The 12,792-nt window shown below is 44.9% G+C and overlaps 1 protein-coding gene across 6 annotated transcripts; it reads left to right on the forward strand.

Moving 5' to 3' along the window:
- The first annotated feature begins 1,031 nt into the window (after positions 1-1,031).
- On the forward strand, positions 1,032-11,060 carry LOC121596090. Of its 6 annotated transcripts, XR_006005245.1 has the most exons (5): positions 1,033-1,754; positions 5,442-5,573; positions 5,662-6,566; positions 7,866-8,333; positions 8,398-11,060. XR_006005245.1 is itself a non-coding variant. In XM_041920747.1 (4 exons), exons 1-4 carry the CDS (start codon positions 1,605-1,607, stop codon positions 8,086-8,088), a joined length of 1,407 nt encoding a protein of 468 aa, XP_041776681.1. In that variant the 5' UTR covers positions 1,032-1,604; the 3' UTR covers positions 8,089-11,059. The 6 variants fall into 6 exon arrangements, 5 of the variants coding, with proteins under 5 accessions (XP_041776681.1, XP_041776669.1, XP_041776686.1 ...); XM_041920747.1 differs by having other exon boundaries at positions 1,032-1,754; positions 7,869-11,059; XM_041920735.1 differs by having other exon boundaries at positions 7,866-11,059.
- The last annotated feature ends 1,732 nt before the right edge of the window (positions 11,061-12,792 follow it).

A 12,792-nucleotide genomic window follows, 5' to 3' on the forward strand; every position in this document is an offset into this window, starting at 1 on the left:
TGGTTCGGGTCTGAACCAGATACAGCTCCTTTTCCGATCGAGTAACTGATTCTGCTGGTCGACAAACCATACCGGGAAGTGTTAGCGCAATATGAATAGCGATGATTCTAAAGAATGGCTTTGGAACGACCTAAACATACTGATAATTACTAAGCCACTAAACAAGCCGCTAGATGGCGCTTTAACAAACACACACCTTGCACACATTACACGACAAAAACGCAGCAGTTGCTGACTGTGGAACAAACTACAAAAGAAAGAGAAAAAAAAAATGCGTACAAATCCCTCTACCCCTTGGCGCGTTGGATTGTCACGTTGCATGTCACTCGGGAACGAGAAATCCTTGAAACAGTGCTTCTCCGCATTCCTGCCCGAAAGGAGGTGGCTCCTTTCTCTAACAAAGGAGTTGTTTTTTTTCCCCCTCTTCTCCTTGCATTTTTGTTTTATATTGTAACAGCACCGAAGGAAGGGCCGAGCTGCTTAAAACCAAACAACTCGGCCCCAAAGATACACTTCAACCTCGGGAACCAAACAGCGTTCCTAACCCTTCTAACCGCTCACCTCTTTCCCGGGCATGGCATTGGTGGTGCGCAACATTTTACCACTCCCTTTAGCCGGTTCGTTCCCTTAACCGTTCGTCCTAGGACATCGTTTTGCGTGTTGTTATCTCCTAGCGAACCATTTGCGAAACGGCACAGTCCGAGCAGCGTTTGAGCTAACCGCCAGCAGCAGCCTCGACATTTATAATCGTAGACGCTTGCCACGGGGAAAGAAGCAGCAAGGGAGGGAAAAGCGCTAGGGCTTTATAACAAACAGGGCAAAGCTCGCCCCGATGTTGGATCGAAGATTGCGCTTCAGCGTGTTTAGTGGAGCTTGAACGGTGGAAACCCGCAGGAGTGGAGGTTTGTTTGCAAAAATCTCCTACTCTACCGGGAGGGGGCTTGGTGTGTGTGTGTGTGTGTGGTAGTGTGTACCACGTGGGTTTGTTTTATGTTTTTCCAATGGTAAGGTTGCCTTCCCTTGTTTTGCTTCAATTTTTTTTAACTTTTCCCCAATCCCCCCTTCCGCACTGAAGTTATGCAAATCGCACTGATGGTGGGAGGGCCAGGCTGTAAGCGGAAAGAGACACACAAATCTCGCATTACGTTACAGTGCCACACACACACAGACAGCTAGGATACGAATGCAGCTACATTGAATGCGGGCTGGCGCTACCGTTTCGCGGTGCGACCTGACGGGCGACCAGTTTTCCACCGACGCTGGGTGCGATCGGTACCGTCAAAGCTCGTCCCCCGGGGGGATAGACGAACGGCTGTGAAGTCCTTGCGAAAGTTCGTGGGTAGCGTCAGTGGGTGTGTGTGTGTCAGTTTGAAGTTTTCCCACTGCATCACTGGGTGCCGCGCTGCAACTGGGTCAGTGTGCCTGTGACGCTAGCTTGACAGTGCACGGGGCGGGAAAATTAAACGCAAAAGTGAACAAAAACACTCACACACATCCGCGCCATGTGCGGTAGATTGCCGGTCAGCTAGTCAGCGCTCCACACACACACACACACACGCCAAAGGGCACAGTGAGATCGGGCGACAGCGCTTTGACACCGCTGCATGGGCTCGCGGAACCCCACCGACCATCCCATCCTCTGGTGCGACGAGCTGAAGCGGCGCGAGCGGAGGCGCATCGCCGATGAGAGCCTGCGGGACTGGAAAAACCGGAAGCTGATCGAGCGGCGATCCCGTGCGAAGGAGCAATCCCACGTAAGGACGGCTTATGGGGGGGGGGGGGGGGGTGGCAGCCGAGACACGCAGTGCGCGGCTGAGGTGCGACGCACTGGCAGTTGCCTACATTTTGGCGCAGCGCGAGCCACTAGTGTACTGAAGACTGAAAAGAGAAAATCCCACCCTCGGCTACAACAGGTTGGACAGCGAGGCGAAGCAGAAGGAGGAATAGAAAAGGCGCTGATTGATTGAGCCCGGTTCCGTGCGCTTCGCTTTTCGCGGCTCGTGCGTGAGTGTGCGACAGTGCGCTATCAAAATCAGCAGCAAAGACAGCAAGCAACCAAAAACCCGCCGGTCTGACGTACGTGTTCAACCACAACCACAGCCACAAAACAGCAAACCAAAAAACCAAAATATCCTGGCGAAATTTTAATCAGTTTTGCTTTTTTTTGAATCGTTTGCGGCAATACGCCAGAAGCTGTATTCTAGTGCTTTTTAACGCAAACACACACACACACACACACACACACACACACACACACACACACACACTTTTTGCTTTATCTCCCAAGAAAAATACCTCTTTTGGAGGACATACAGTGCGTGCAATAACAATAGCACCAATATGTTTTTTTGCAAACTTTGTGAATTTACCCTACCGATTAAGTTTGGATTTTGTTCTTCTTCTTCTTCTTCTTCTTCTTCTTCTTCTTCTTCTTCTTTTTCTTTGGCACATTAACCGTTGTCGGTCAAGGTCTGACTGTACCGACTTAGTGGGGGCTTGGCTTTCGATCACTTACAGGGGTTTTCCGAGCTATTTTAGAATGTCAACAACATTTTTCATTGCTCGTGAGATGTTATTCAACAGTTTGCAAAATTTGTATTAGCATCACAATCATGTATCAGGTCGTCCACATGATTTTCAACACATCTCAAGCTGGATTGCATTTGAAAGTTATTTGCGATGTGTTGAAAATTATGTGTAAAAACGGAGACTTTATTGTGATGCAAATGCAATGTATGACAGCTGTTGAAAATCATCGTATAGGTGGTGAATAATGATGTGCACTTTACCCATATCAAAATAGCCAGTCCTACCGTACGGGGATACGGTTCATTCAGGACTTGATTCCATGACGGGCATGTTGTTAAGTCGTACAAGTTGACGGCTGTACCACGAGAGTGGTCCATTTTAGTTCAGATTGTTACAGTAACCTACTTTACACCGATGAAGCAAATTACTTTATCATATGTTCTTCAATTAGGCTGGAATATTTTTCAATACTATATTATTAGGATATATTTGTCATATATATGAGACACATAATGAACATTCTAGAAATGAAAATACAGGTCAATCATAAAAATCACAGTTCCATAGAAAGAATCCATAATTTATTACTATTTATTAAAAACATAAATTCAGGGTGTTCACAAATACAGGGGTTTCCGATGCACTTTCCAATGTTAACATCAGTATTCAACGCTTCCACAATGTTTTTCAACAACTGTCACACAATGCATTTTTAACAGCATAATTTTTCAGTTCTTCAACATGATTTTCAACACATCACAAAGAACTGTGAAAAACAATCCACAGCACAGTAGCGTGTTGAAAATCATGTGGAAGAACTGAAACATCATTGTGATGCAAATACAACATTTGACAGGTGTTGAGAAACATATTGCGCGCGGTAAATAACGATATGAACATTCGTAAATGTTTTAGAAACCTCTTTATGGGATTTTGGCAAGTCTAAACTGTCAATTGTTATCAATTTTCATAAAGAAAACAACCAACAAGGATAATCAAAAGACTTTTAGCGGGCTTTAGAGCTGAGCCGCACGTTGACCGCTTGATCACTGTAATATGTTTGTCAAAAACCCAGTAAATATCCTTGACATGTATTGCTTGTAACGATGATTTTCAACTTTTTCCAGGCCAATTTGCCTGTATCAAACTGTTTTATCTAGAAAATTTCAAGCAGTTTGTTAATTTTCTAACATTTTATACACTTAGATCAATCTCCAAAAGGTTTTTTTTAAATGACAAAAGTACTATACAGAGTTTTCCAAGTCACTTTCGAATGTAAACATTGTTTTTCACTGCGTGCTAGAAGTAATTCCTCATCACTATCATTTTCAACTATTTCATTTTCAACATCATACTTTTTAATTTCATCAGCATGATTTTCTTCACTTCACCTGTCAACGGGTGATGCGATTCGGCCTCAAACCCTGGTGAAAAAACGATGACAGCAGCCCATTAAAAGTTGAAAATCAAGCTGAAGAAATAAAAACTAAAATGATGGAAATGAAATGTCAGATCGATGTGGAGCAATATTTTGCACGCGGTGAAAAACAATGTTTTACGTTCGACAATGACTTGGAAAACTCTGTAAAGTAATGTACTTGCAAGGTTTGAATTGCGCGTAGTGTATAGAACTTAACTACGACAAACAAAAATGATGTAATATTATTCAGAAAAGCTAATGCAATTTATCTTAATCTAAACATCATTTATTCATAATATTGGGAATACGAAAGCAGCATTGATTCGTATCAATGTTTGATGTTCCCCATCGACCCATTACATTTGCCGTAGTTCGATAATCAATTTATGTCCGTTTCCCTTCCCACCAATAAAAGCCCCGTGTAATGACCTTGCCAAACATCTAGCTGGTGGCCTGATTTCGTGGCGGGGCCAAAGGGGCTACCCGAACAACCCGAACCAGCCGGAATCAGGTTAGCGAGTAAACAAACAAATTATTCCCCAAAACTGGGGCTGCGGTCGGAAACGTTTGAATTATGAATATTGGATGACTGACATTCCTGGCGTGACAGTTGTCATTTCCCCGTGGCAACACATACAAACAAAAAGAGGAAAGAATAATAAAACGCACTAATATTTCTGTCAGGATAGGTTACTGCGACGCCCTTGCCTGTTTGCTGGCAGTTATGGCAGCAAAAGCCATGCCCTACCGCTATTTCGTGACAGTATCCCCTGCAACCCCGGATAGCGTTGTTTTGACATTAATCATAAGCCATTTCTACCGACTTCCGCACTGAACGTCCATAGATATTAGTATATATATATGTCTCTTTAGATCCACTACTGGCACCAACTTGGAGATAATGTTTACCTAAACCATATGTTTATACTAAACTATCATAACTACCTTTATTGCATGTCATTAGGCGCTTATCAACTTACTTTTGTTTTTGCGGCAGAGGGCAGAAGTCTTCCGCGAAAAAAGGCAAAACATTAGTACCTCCACTCCTTTGGTACCTCTGTCGCTTCTCACTGCCGACTTGCTGGATCGAAACATTCAAGGACTTCTGAAAACGTCTTTCCCCGAAAAACTTCCCCTTGTTTGGCTAAACTTTCAGCTAAGTTGACACAGTCAAAGTTTATGTTCCGAGGCACTTGGAACGCTTCCCCACATGGAAAGCTCGTCCTTGAGCTGTATACTGGCTTTTAATTGTAGTCGTCTTGAGAGTCTTTGCTGAAAACAATCAAACAAAAACAGTCAAACTTCCATTCTCTCCAAATACACACTCCCACAGCTGCTGCGCACACTAGTAACCACCATTAAACCGCAACGTACGGCTCGTCCACAGTTTTAAGTTACGTGCCGTGTACTTTTTGCGCAGTAGAGGCGTTAGTAGAAGCGCGCGAGGGGTCAGAATCGGAAGCCCGGTGGTACTAAATATTCATCGACAAAGTTTCCCCTCTTCCAGTACCGGGAAGTGATGGAGCGCTACTCACCGTGGGGCCGGAAGGGCGGCGGCGCACCGAACGATACGATACGCATGCGCAACATACAGCTGCAGGGCCTGTACCCGGAGACGAAGAACGTAAGTAGCAATCGCCGAAGCGAGCGGCACCCAAACCAACCGAAACTGGCGGACACATTGCACCTCTTCCTCTTTCCCCCGCGTTCAGGATCTGCGGAATCCGGTACCGATCGGACGCTCGCGGGGTGGCGTCGGGGCGGGCGGTGGCGGTGCGCCGATCCGCAGCGCCTCGGGCCAGATCGTGACCGGCCTGACCGACGATCCGATCATCAGCTTCAACGACGCGAACCGGTACCACGTGGACAACGAGCTACGGTACAAGACGTCGCCGGCGCAGAAGCAAACGTACCGGGCGGAGCTGGACCGGATCGTGGCGGAGAAGGAGAACCGGGCGCGCAAGGCGGAGGAGGGCCCGGTGCCGGCGGGCGGTCGCCCGAACGGTGGCGGCCCGTGGGGGAAGCCGGGCCCGGGCGGGAAACCGTGGCGTCCGCCCAAGAACGTCGGCCACAACTTCATGAAGTCGATGGGCTGGACAAACAAGGAGACGCTGCAGGATCTCGACCTGGAGCTGGTCAGTCGGATGCAGCGCCAGCTGGAGGAGGAGAACCGCTTCCTGAAGCGCTTCTCCAACTGCTGCTCACGGTGCGTCTGCCAGTGCATCAGCAACACGCTGGAGCAGGGCCCGCCGACCGGTGGCGTCGGCGGTGGCAGTGCCGGCGCGGCCCGGGACGCGATCAAGTACCACCAGTCACCGCCGGCGACGGCCCCGCAGCCACAGCAGCCAGCTGCGGATCGGCGTGTACCGAGGCTCTGCAATCAAAGTCAGCAGCAGCAGCAGCAGCAGCAGCAGCAGCAGACGCAGCAGCAGCAGACGCAACAGGCAGGGAACGGGGGTGGGCGGCGCAATGGCGGGCGGGTACCGCCGACGCGCAACTGTATGATAACGGGCGGCGTTGAGCTCGTGCCCCTACTCGCCAAACGGCGCTCCCAACCACGTCCCATTAGCCTCGGGACGACCGACGTCACCAAGATCGATAAGTACACCGCAAACGGGTAATAGTCGGCAGTAGACGTCTTCTGTACCAATTAGTTCGTTTTCCCTCCCACATCCAATTTTTGTTTTACAGTCACTGAACCCTCATCTCATTGAGAGTTCCTTGAGGAAAAACCCCACAGATTTTTAAAGAGCTTCAAAATACCTCCCAACAGCTCTCCAAAAGATCTCCAAAGTAGTGCTAAAAGATCTTCAAAATGCCTCTAGCATATCTCCCTAATATCCTCAATGCATCTCCTCAAGATCTCCAAAAAAGAACCTCTCCGAACTTCCTATTAGGTGACCTGTGTGTATGTGTGTGTTTTTTTTATATTTACATTGCATTTGTCGTAAAGTCCTACGCGGATATGCCGCTCTATACAGGTTGCCCCCAGATACACTAAGAATACGGACTAGAAGAAACCACGTAGCTGGAATTCACGCATTAGTTAAATCTCGTGGGTTTCAGCCCAAAATCTTAATTATTTGATATGATTTTCAGGGGCGGATTAAGCATTACGCAAACTAAGCGGCCGCATGGGGCCTCGGGATATTTAGTGCGACTTCTCACCCCTTCTCTGGTTAGGAATTCCTCACAAAGCTTCCCGCTCGACACTTCAGAAATGCCTACATTCGCGTGACCGCTTGAGGCGTCTGCTCGTATTAATCCGCCGTTGATGGTTCTTACTGAAGATTACAATTTCTCTGTAAATGATTGTTCAAATTCTACCAAAAGATAACTTACTTTGCATCTAACAATTGATGTGTCAGATCTCGCGTATCTCAGGGATTACCTGTTCAGGATTATTTCGCTCACAGGGTTTACCATGATTTTTTGGTTGTTTCCCGAATTGTTTTTGGATGCGTCCCATATATTTTTAGGTCGTCCCCATCAATCTATTAAGCGTTTCCCAGTATATTTGGATATTGATTTACACAGGGATGATTCCAATAAATCGTTTGAATGATCCTAAAATACATGGGAAGCAGTAAAAAATCGTGGGATGAACCCAAAAGTACATCATGGGAAATCCTGTATTCAGTACCATGCAGTGAGATAGTTAGTAGCAAGGTGGGACGGTCCATTCTAGACTAGAAGCCACGTGCAAGTTGCGTGTGTATGTGTTTGTTTTTAGTTCTGAAAAACTCCAAATACGTCTTCCCCTCCTCACCGTTATTTTGATTTTGTGTTTACTCCTCATCCAAACTTCGATGGCACTCCTCAAACCCAACCATCTCTGTTTTCCCATGTCGTCCTCTGCAAAACACACAAAACACAAAACCAAACCACAACAACTACTGCAACCCGTCCCTTGCAGCAGTCTGGCCCGACGCACGGACGACGGCTACCTGACCGACCTGTGCAATCAGATGAGCCAGAAGCAGCGCAAAGTGGAGACGGTGCGGGCGATGGAGTTCGAGACGAGCCGGCAGCACTTCGAGACGTGGAGCAGCTTCTGGGGCCGGCCGGGCCACGGTGCACCGCTACCGAACAAGAACAAGCTCAACCTGGACAATCTGCTTTACAAATCTCGTCGCTAAAGCAGAACCTGTACCACACGACTTATCACGCGACAATGGGAGCTCTTACACACACACACCCATATACATTCGCAGCAGCAGCAATAACAGCGGACACTCAGATTACACTTTTTTCAAATAGGATACTAGACTGAGTTATCTGTTTGCAGTGAGTTGCGTTTAAGTGAATGGCAACAGCTAAGAAATCAACTACGCATCGATTCTTAGCCGTCCAGCCTAATCAAAATGAAGGTGTACTATCTAAGGTAACATCAAGCAGTCAGATTCAATTTCTAAAAACTCTTGATTCTCATCCGCAACTCGTTGCAGGCAAATGACGTCAGTACAGGCAAAAACACACGGACAAACTCATCTCAGGAGGTATTCGACATGCTTATCTTTACAGCAGGGGTTTTCAGGGACTCCGATGCTGTCCGTCACACTTTCTGAACTACTGGAGACTTCTTGTAGCGTCATGTCATGAATTACCATGTCACCAGTGAGTGCAGCAAGTATGCCAACCGCATCAGATGACCTGAAATACCACTGTGAGAAGTTTGGAGTAGGCTTCAGGAAGGTGCAAACAAGCATGGCGTAATGCTAGATAGTTTCCCGTGTGCTTTAGCTAAGGCAAAAAAATCGAGAGAAGAAGGAAGAAAAAATCAACTACACACGCACACGAGAGTTCTAAGATGGACAATTTTCTTCACTTGCCGTCCGAACGCAAGTGAGTGCAAAGTTGCTTCGCTTTTACCTGAAATGAGACCAAAGCAAACAAAAACAAACTAAATGAAGAAAGAGAGAGAGTTAGAGAGATAGAGAGATAGTCAGAGAGGAAGGCATAATAATGCTATAATTCCTCTTCGATCCTCACCTCCATCGCATTGTATATATAGTACAACAGATCAGAGTGGCAGTAAGACCGGAACTCCCTAGCGGATGGGAACGTAGACAAACTACGAGAATAGGTCTGACAGCAGAGAATAGTAATGATAGTGGTAGTAATAATACTAGTAGTATGCAGCTCGATTCGCTTCTTGGCCCCAGAACGTCACTCTTAGAGTGTAGTAGCCGTACAAAGGTACTGGTGTCGTGCTCGATTACGAGTGTAGAGTTCCCAGAGGAACGAAGAAGGCACAACACTTGAAATGAGGATTCGGTGTACACGGCACTCTGGCCAGCAATCGAAAAAGACATAAGACTCCAACAAACGTCTGTAGCCCTATGGAGATGCACCGTTAGACATCTCGGACAGACAAAACGAACAAATTCCATTCGTTCTTCCGAGTCTGATGTCCTGTTCGATGGCTGCCGGAGCGCGCTGTTACTGTTACCAGCGTTGTTTATTGTTGTAGTTTCCTTCGAGGAAGATAGTTTAATGAGGGAATAGAAGCAGAGGTAGATTAAAAACTGAACGTTGCGTTTTCTTGTTTCATTGTTCATCAGTCATCATGCTATTAAATGCTTCAAAAGCTCAGCCGGCACGATTTGTTAACAAATTTGAGGTTATAAATAGTTTATATATAAAAATAGATGTATACAGTCAGCTATCGTTGTCACCGATCATGCTACCAAAGCAGCAAAAACTCGCCGTACATTACTGTACATGTATCGTCCACTTTATGATTGCTAGTGAATGCGGAGCTTGGAGCAAGAGCGCGAGAGAGATGCTACATCGACCAATGCAACGCTATTTGCAAGCAACACGTTTTCCAGACATTCTTAGCTAGAGCTGCGGAAGGGCAGTGTGTTGCGGACAGCACGAAAGCTTCCACGTTAGGTTAAATAAAGAAGCATCCAATATTAAATGTTACCCGCTGCGGAAAAGTTGAAGATCCCCGTGAGCCTAGTTATTTCTTGATGTCGGAACGCAGTCAGTTGCAAATTGCAGTAGCTTCTTAGGCTACTTTGGAGAAAATATCACATTTATAGCATCAAGACACATTACATATGCGTGCTACCTTTATATTGCGATCTTCTTATTAGCACGGTTTCAATAGTTTCAATTTGGTTCATGAATCTGACTTCCACATCACTACAAGGGTTGTCTACTATATGTCAACCGCGATGCCCCTAAATTTTGAGATACCCCTAGATTTCAAGGAAAGGAACAAAGTAAAATTGTGTGCGCTGCATCAAGCATTCAACGCTGCAACTCCTTCCGATGACAATGATGCAGACCAAAAGTATTTGTTCAGTATTACCTTTACTTTCTTCCTTCCTTTATTTATCCATCGCCCACTTGGGCTGACGAAATCATCTGCATTTAACCAGTGCTCTTCGCAGTAAAATAAAAGACTAAAAACTAGAAAGACCGAATGCATCTTTAATGAGCACGCTCGATCAATAATTTCGCCGATGAGATAACGCAGCCCCGGCTTGCCCCAGGGGTACGCCGCGCATCCGGTATTTCGACATACTGCGCAAAGTGCGTAGCACCTAACACCCGAAGTAATGGAGCGTGTGAAAGCGGTAAACGACAGGGACACCAGATGGACGTCACCGTATCAGCCAGTGGAGGTGCCGAAGTGCTTCATGTGCACGCAAGTTGGAGGGAAGCGTGATTGGATCGACCAACCGCGTTGTCCTGTTTCGCATTTCCCATCGCCTCACGCTGATGCCAGCAAAAAAAAAACCGAGCGCAACTTAAGTCAAGTCATATGTCAAGTGCTTGTGTAAAGCTCGCGCTGTGTGTGTGAACGGTACTGCACATCGCCTTTGGTAGCCTGTGGGAATCGTGAGCTCGAAAAGGCCTTCGGCCAACAGGTGTCCACAGCAAACTGGTGATTCGCGTTTTTAAGTGATTTAAGTAGGGATGGGTAGCTCCGTTTCATGAATCTTAGTGAATCTTTGAATTGAATGATTGAATCGGAATATATAAAAATTGAGATTCAAGAACCATTAAAGTTTCATCAATCCATGAAGATTTTTCAAAGTTTTATGAAAATTCTGATAATCATCACGAAATAATCTGTAGAGACTACATATTGATGATTACAGCTATAAGACGTTACAAAAACTTTTTAAGTTTCAAAAGATAATTCAATATCATAAAAAATAATCAAAAAATAACCAAATAATAAAAAAATATCAAATATATAATCAAATAATCAAATAAAAATAATCAAATATCGAAAACGATATTTGCGAACGAATACTGTGTTTACCGTACTGATAGAAGTGTATTGAACAGTTCCCGAAGCCGCGGTGGAGGAGTGTAGGTAGCTGTTTCGTCCGATCTCAACTCGTGTGAATGTTCGGTACCGATCGGTTCACTCGAGATGACATGGGTCGAGATGACATCTAGCTAAGGGGGTGCTCTACATTGGCACACTATGTATACCACCTTATCTGAGTAGATCGGAAAATACATTGAGAGACTTATTTACCTCTATTGAAACAGTTTGTGAAAAGTTAAAGCAGGACGATAAATTTATTTCGTTCGGAGATTTCAATCAGAAGCCTATAAATGATGACAATGGTAGCTTTTATGATATCATAGATCAGTTCAGACTGCATCAAATAAATTGGATTGTCAGCTCAACAGATAATTTTTTTGATCTTGTGCTAGTAGATGACAACACAGTAGAAATGGCTTAAGTTGACAAACCAATTGTGAGTTTAGTGGGAGTCGATGCGTATCATCCTCCTTTAGTGATACATATGCAAACGCAGTTAGTGCTAGAATTGTCGCAATAGCAAAATAACTCGGAAGAGCTTGATTTTAGTCGCACCGATCTAAATCTTATTAATGAAATGAGTTTGCAGTGCAAACTGGGATAGGCTATACCACGCAGATATATGTATTGATGATGCTGTTGATTTATTCACAGAAAATTTGAATGCTATATTCAATAGATGTGTCCCTAAACGTACACATCAACGTCACCCTGCATGATCTACTAAAACTCTTCAATGTGTAAAAAGGAAGAAAAAAGCAGCATTTCGAACATACCACCGTCATAAAAACTGTGTCAATCATGATAGGGCAATAAGATTAATTCGTATTTATCGCTTTCACGACGTTTATGATACTCAAACATTCAATGCAACTCAAATGAATGAAGCTTTAAAAAATACTCCCAACAATATTGTCGATGTTCATACCATCAATGTTGAGGAAGAATCTATGTCAGCTGCATTATGTAAACTAAAGCTGTCATTTTGTCCAGGCCCTGATGGTATTCCATCTGTGGCACTAAAACGTTGTAATAATCTCCTCGCGCATCTAGTACATCTATGTCGTCTGTCCTTTGAACAACACACTGTTCCTAGCTTGTGGAAAACATCTTCGTTAACCCCTTTATTCAAGAAAGGTGATAAAATGAGGCAATTAATTACAGAGGAGTCACCTCTCTTTCAGCATGTGCAAAACTGATTGAAATAATTGTATCACAATGCATTGATAGGACCTTTACAAAACTATATTGCAATTGCGCAGCATGGCTTTATGCCAAATCGCTCGACATCCACAAATCTAATTGAATTTGTCTCGGAATGTGCGAGTAATATTAGCAAAGGGATCCAAATAGACTGCATATTTACTGATCTAAAAGCTGCCTTCGACATTGTATCCATTGATATACTGATAGCAAAACTCGACAGGCTAGGCTTTCAAGCACACTTATTGTCAAGGCTTCGATCATATCTGATCAATAGGACTTACTGCGTAAAGTTTGGGAAAGCTAGTTCAGATATCTTTACAAGCACATCTGGGGTTCCTCA

This window comes from Anopheles merus, chromosome X, assembly GCF_017562075.2.
Source record: "Anopheles merus strain MAF chromosome X, AmerM5.1, whole genome shotgun sequence".
Lineage (NCBI taxonomy): Eukaryota > Metazoa > Arthropoda > Insecta > Diptera > Culicidae > Anopheles > Anopheles merus.

Coding starts and splice junctions, on each gene's coding strand:
- LOC121596090 (XM_041920735.1), top strand. CDS start 1,605: ATGGGCTCGCGGAACCCCACCGACCATCCCATCCTCTGGTGCGACGAG. Junction 1,755..5,441: donor GTGCGAAGGAGCAATCCCAC/GTAAGGACGGCT, acceptor TCATCGACAAAG/TTTCCCCTCTTCCAGTACCG. Junction 6,567..7,865: donor GATAAGTACACCGCAAACGG/GTAATAGTCGGC, acceptor CGTCCCTTGCAG/CAGTCTGGCCCGACGCACGG.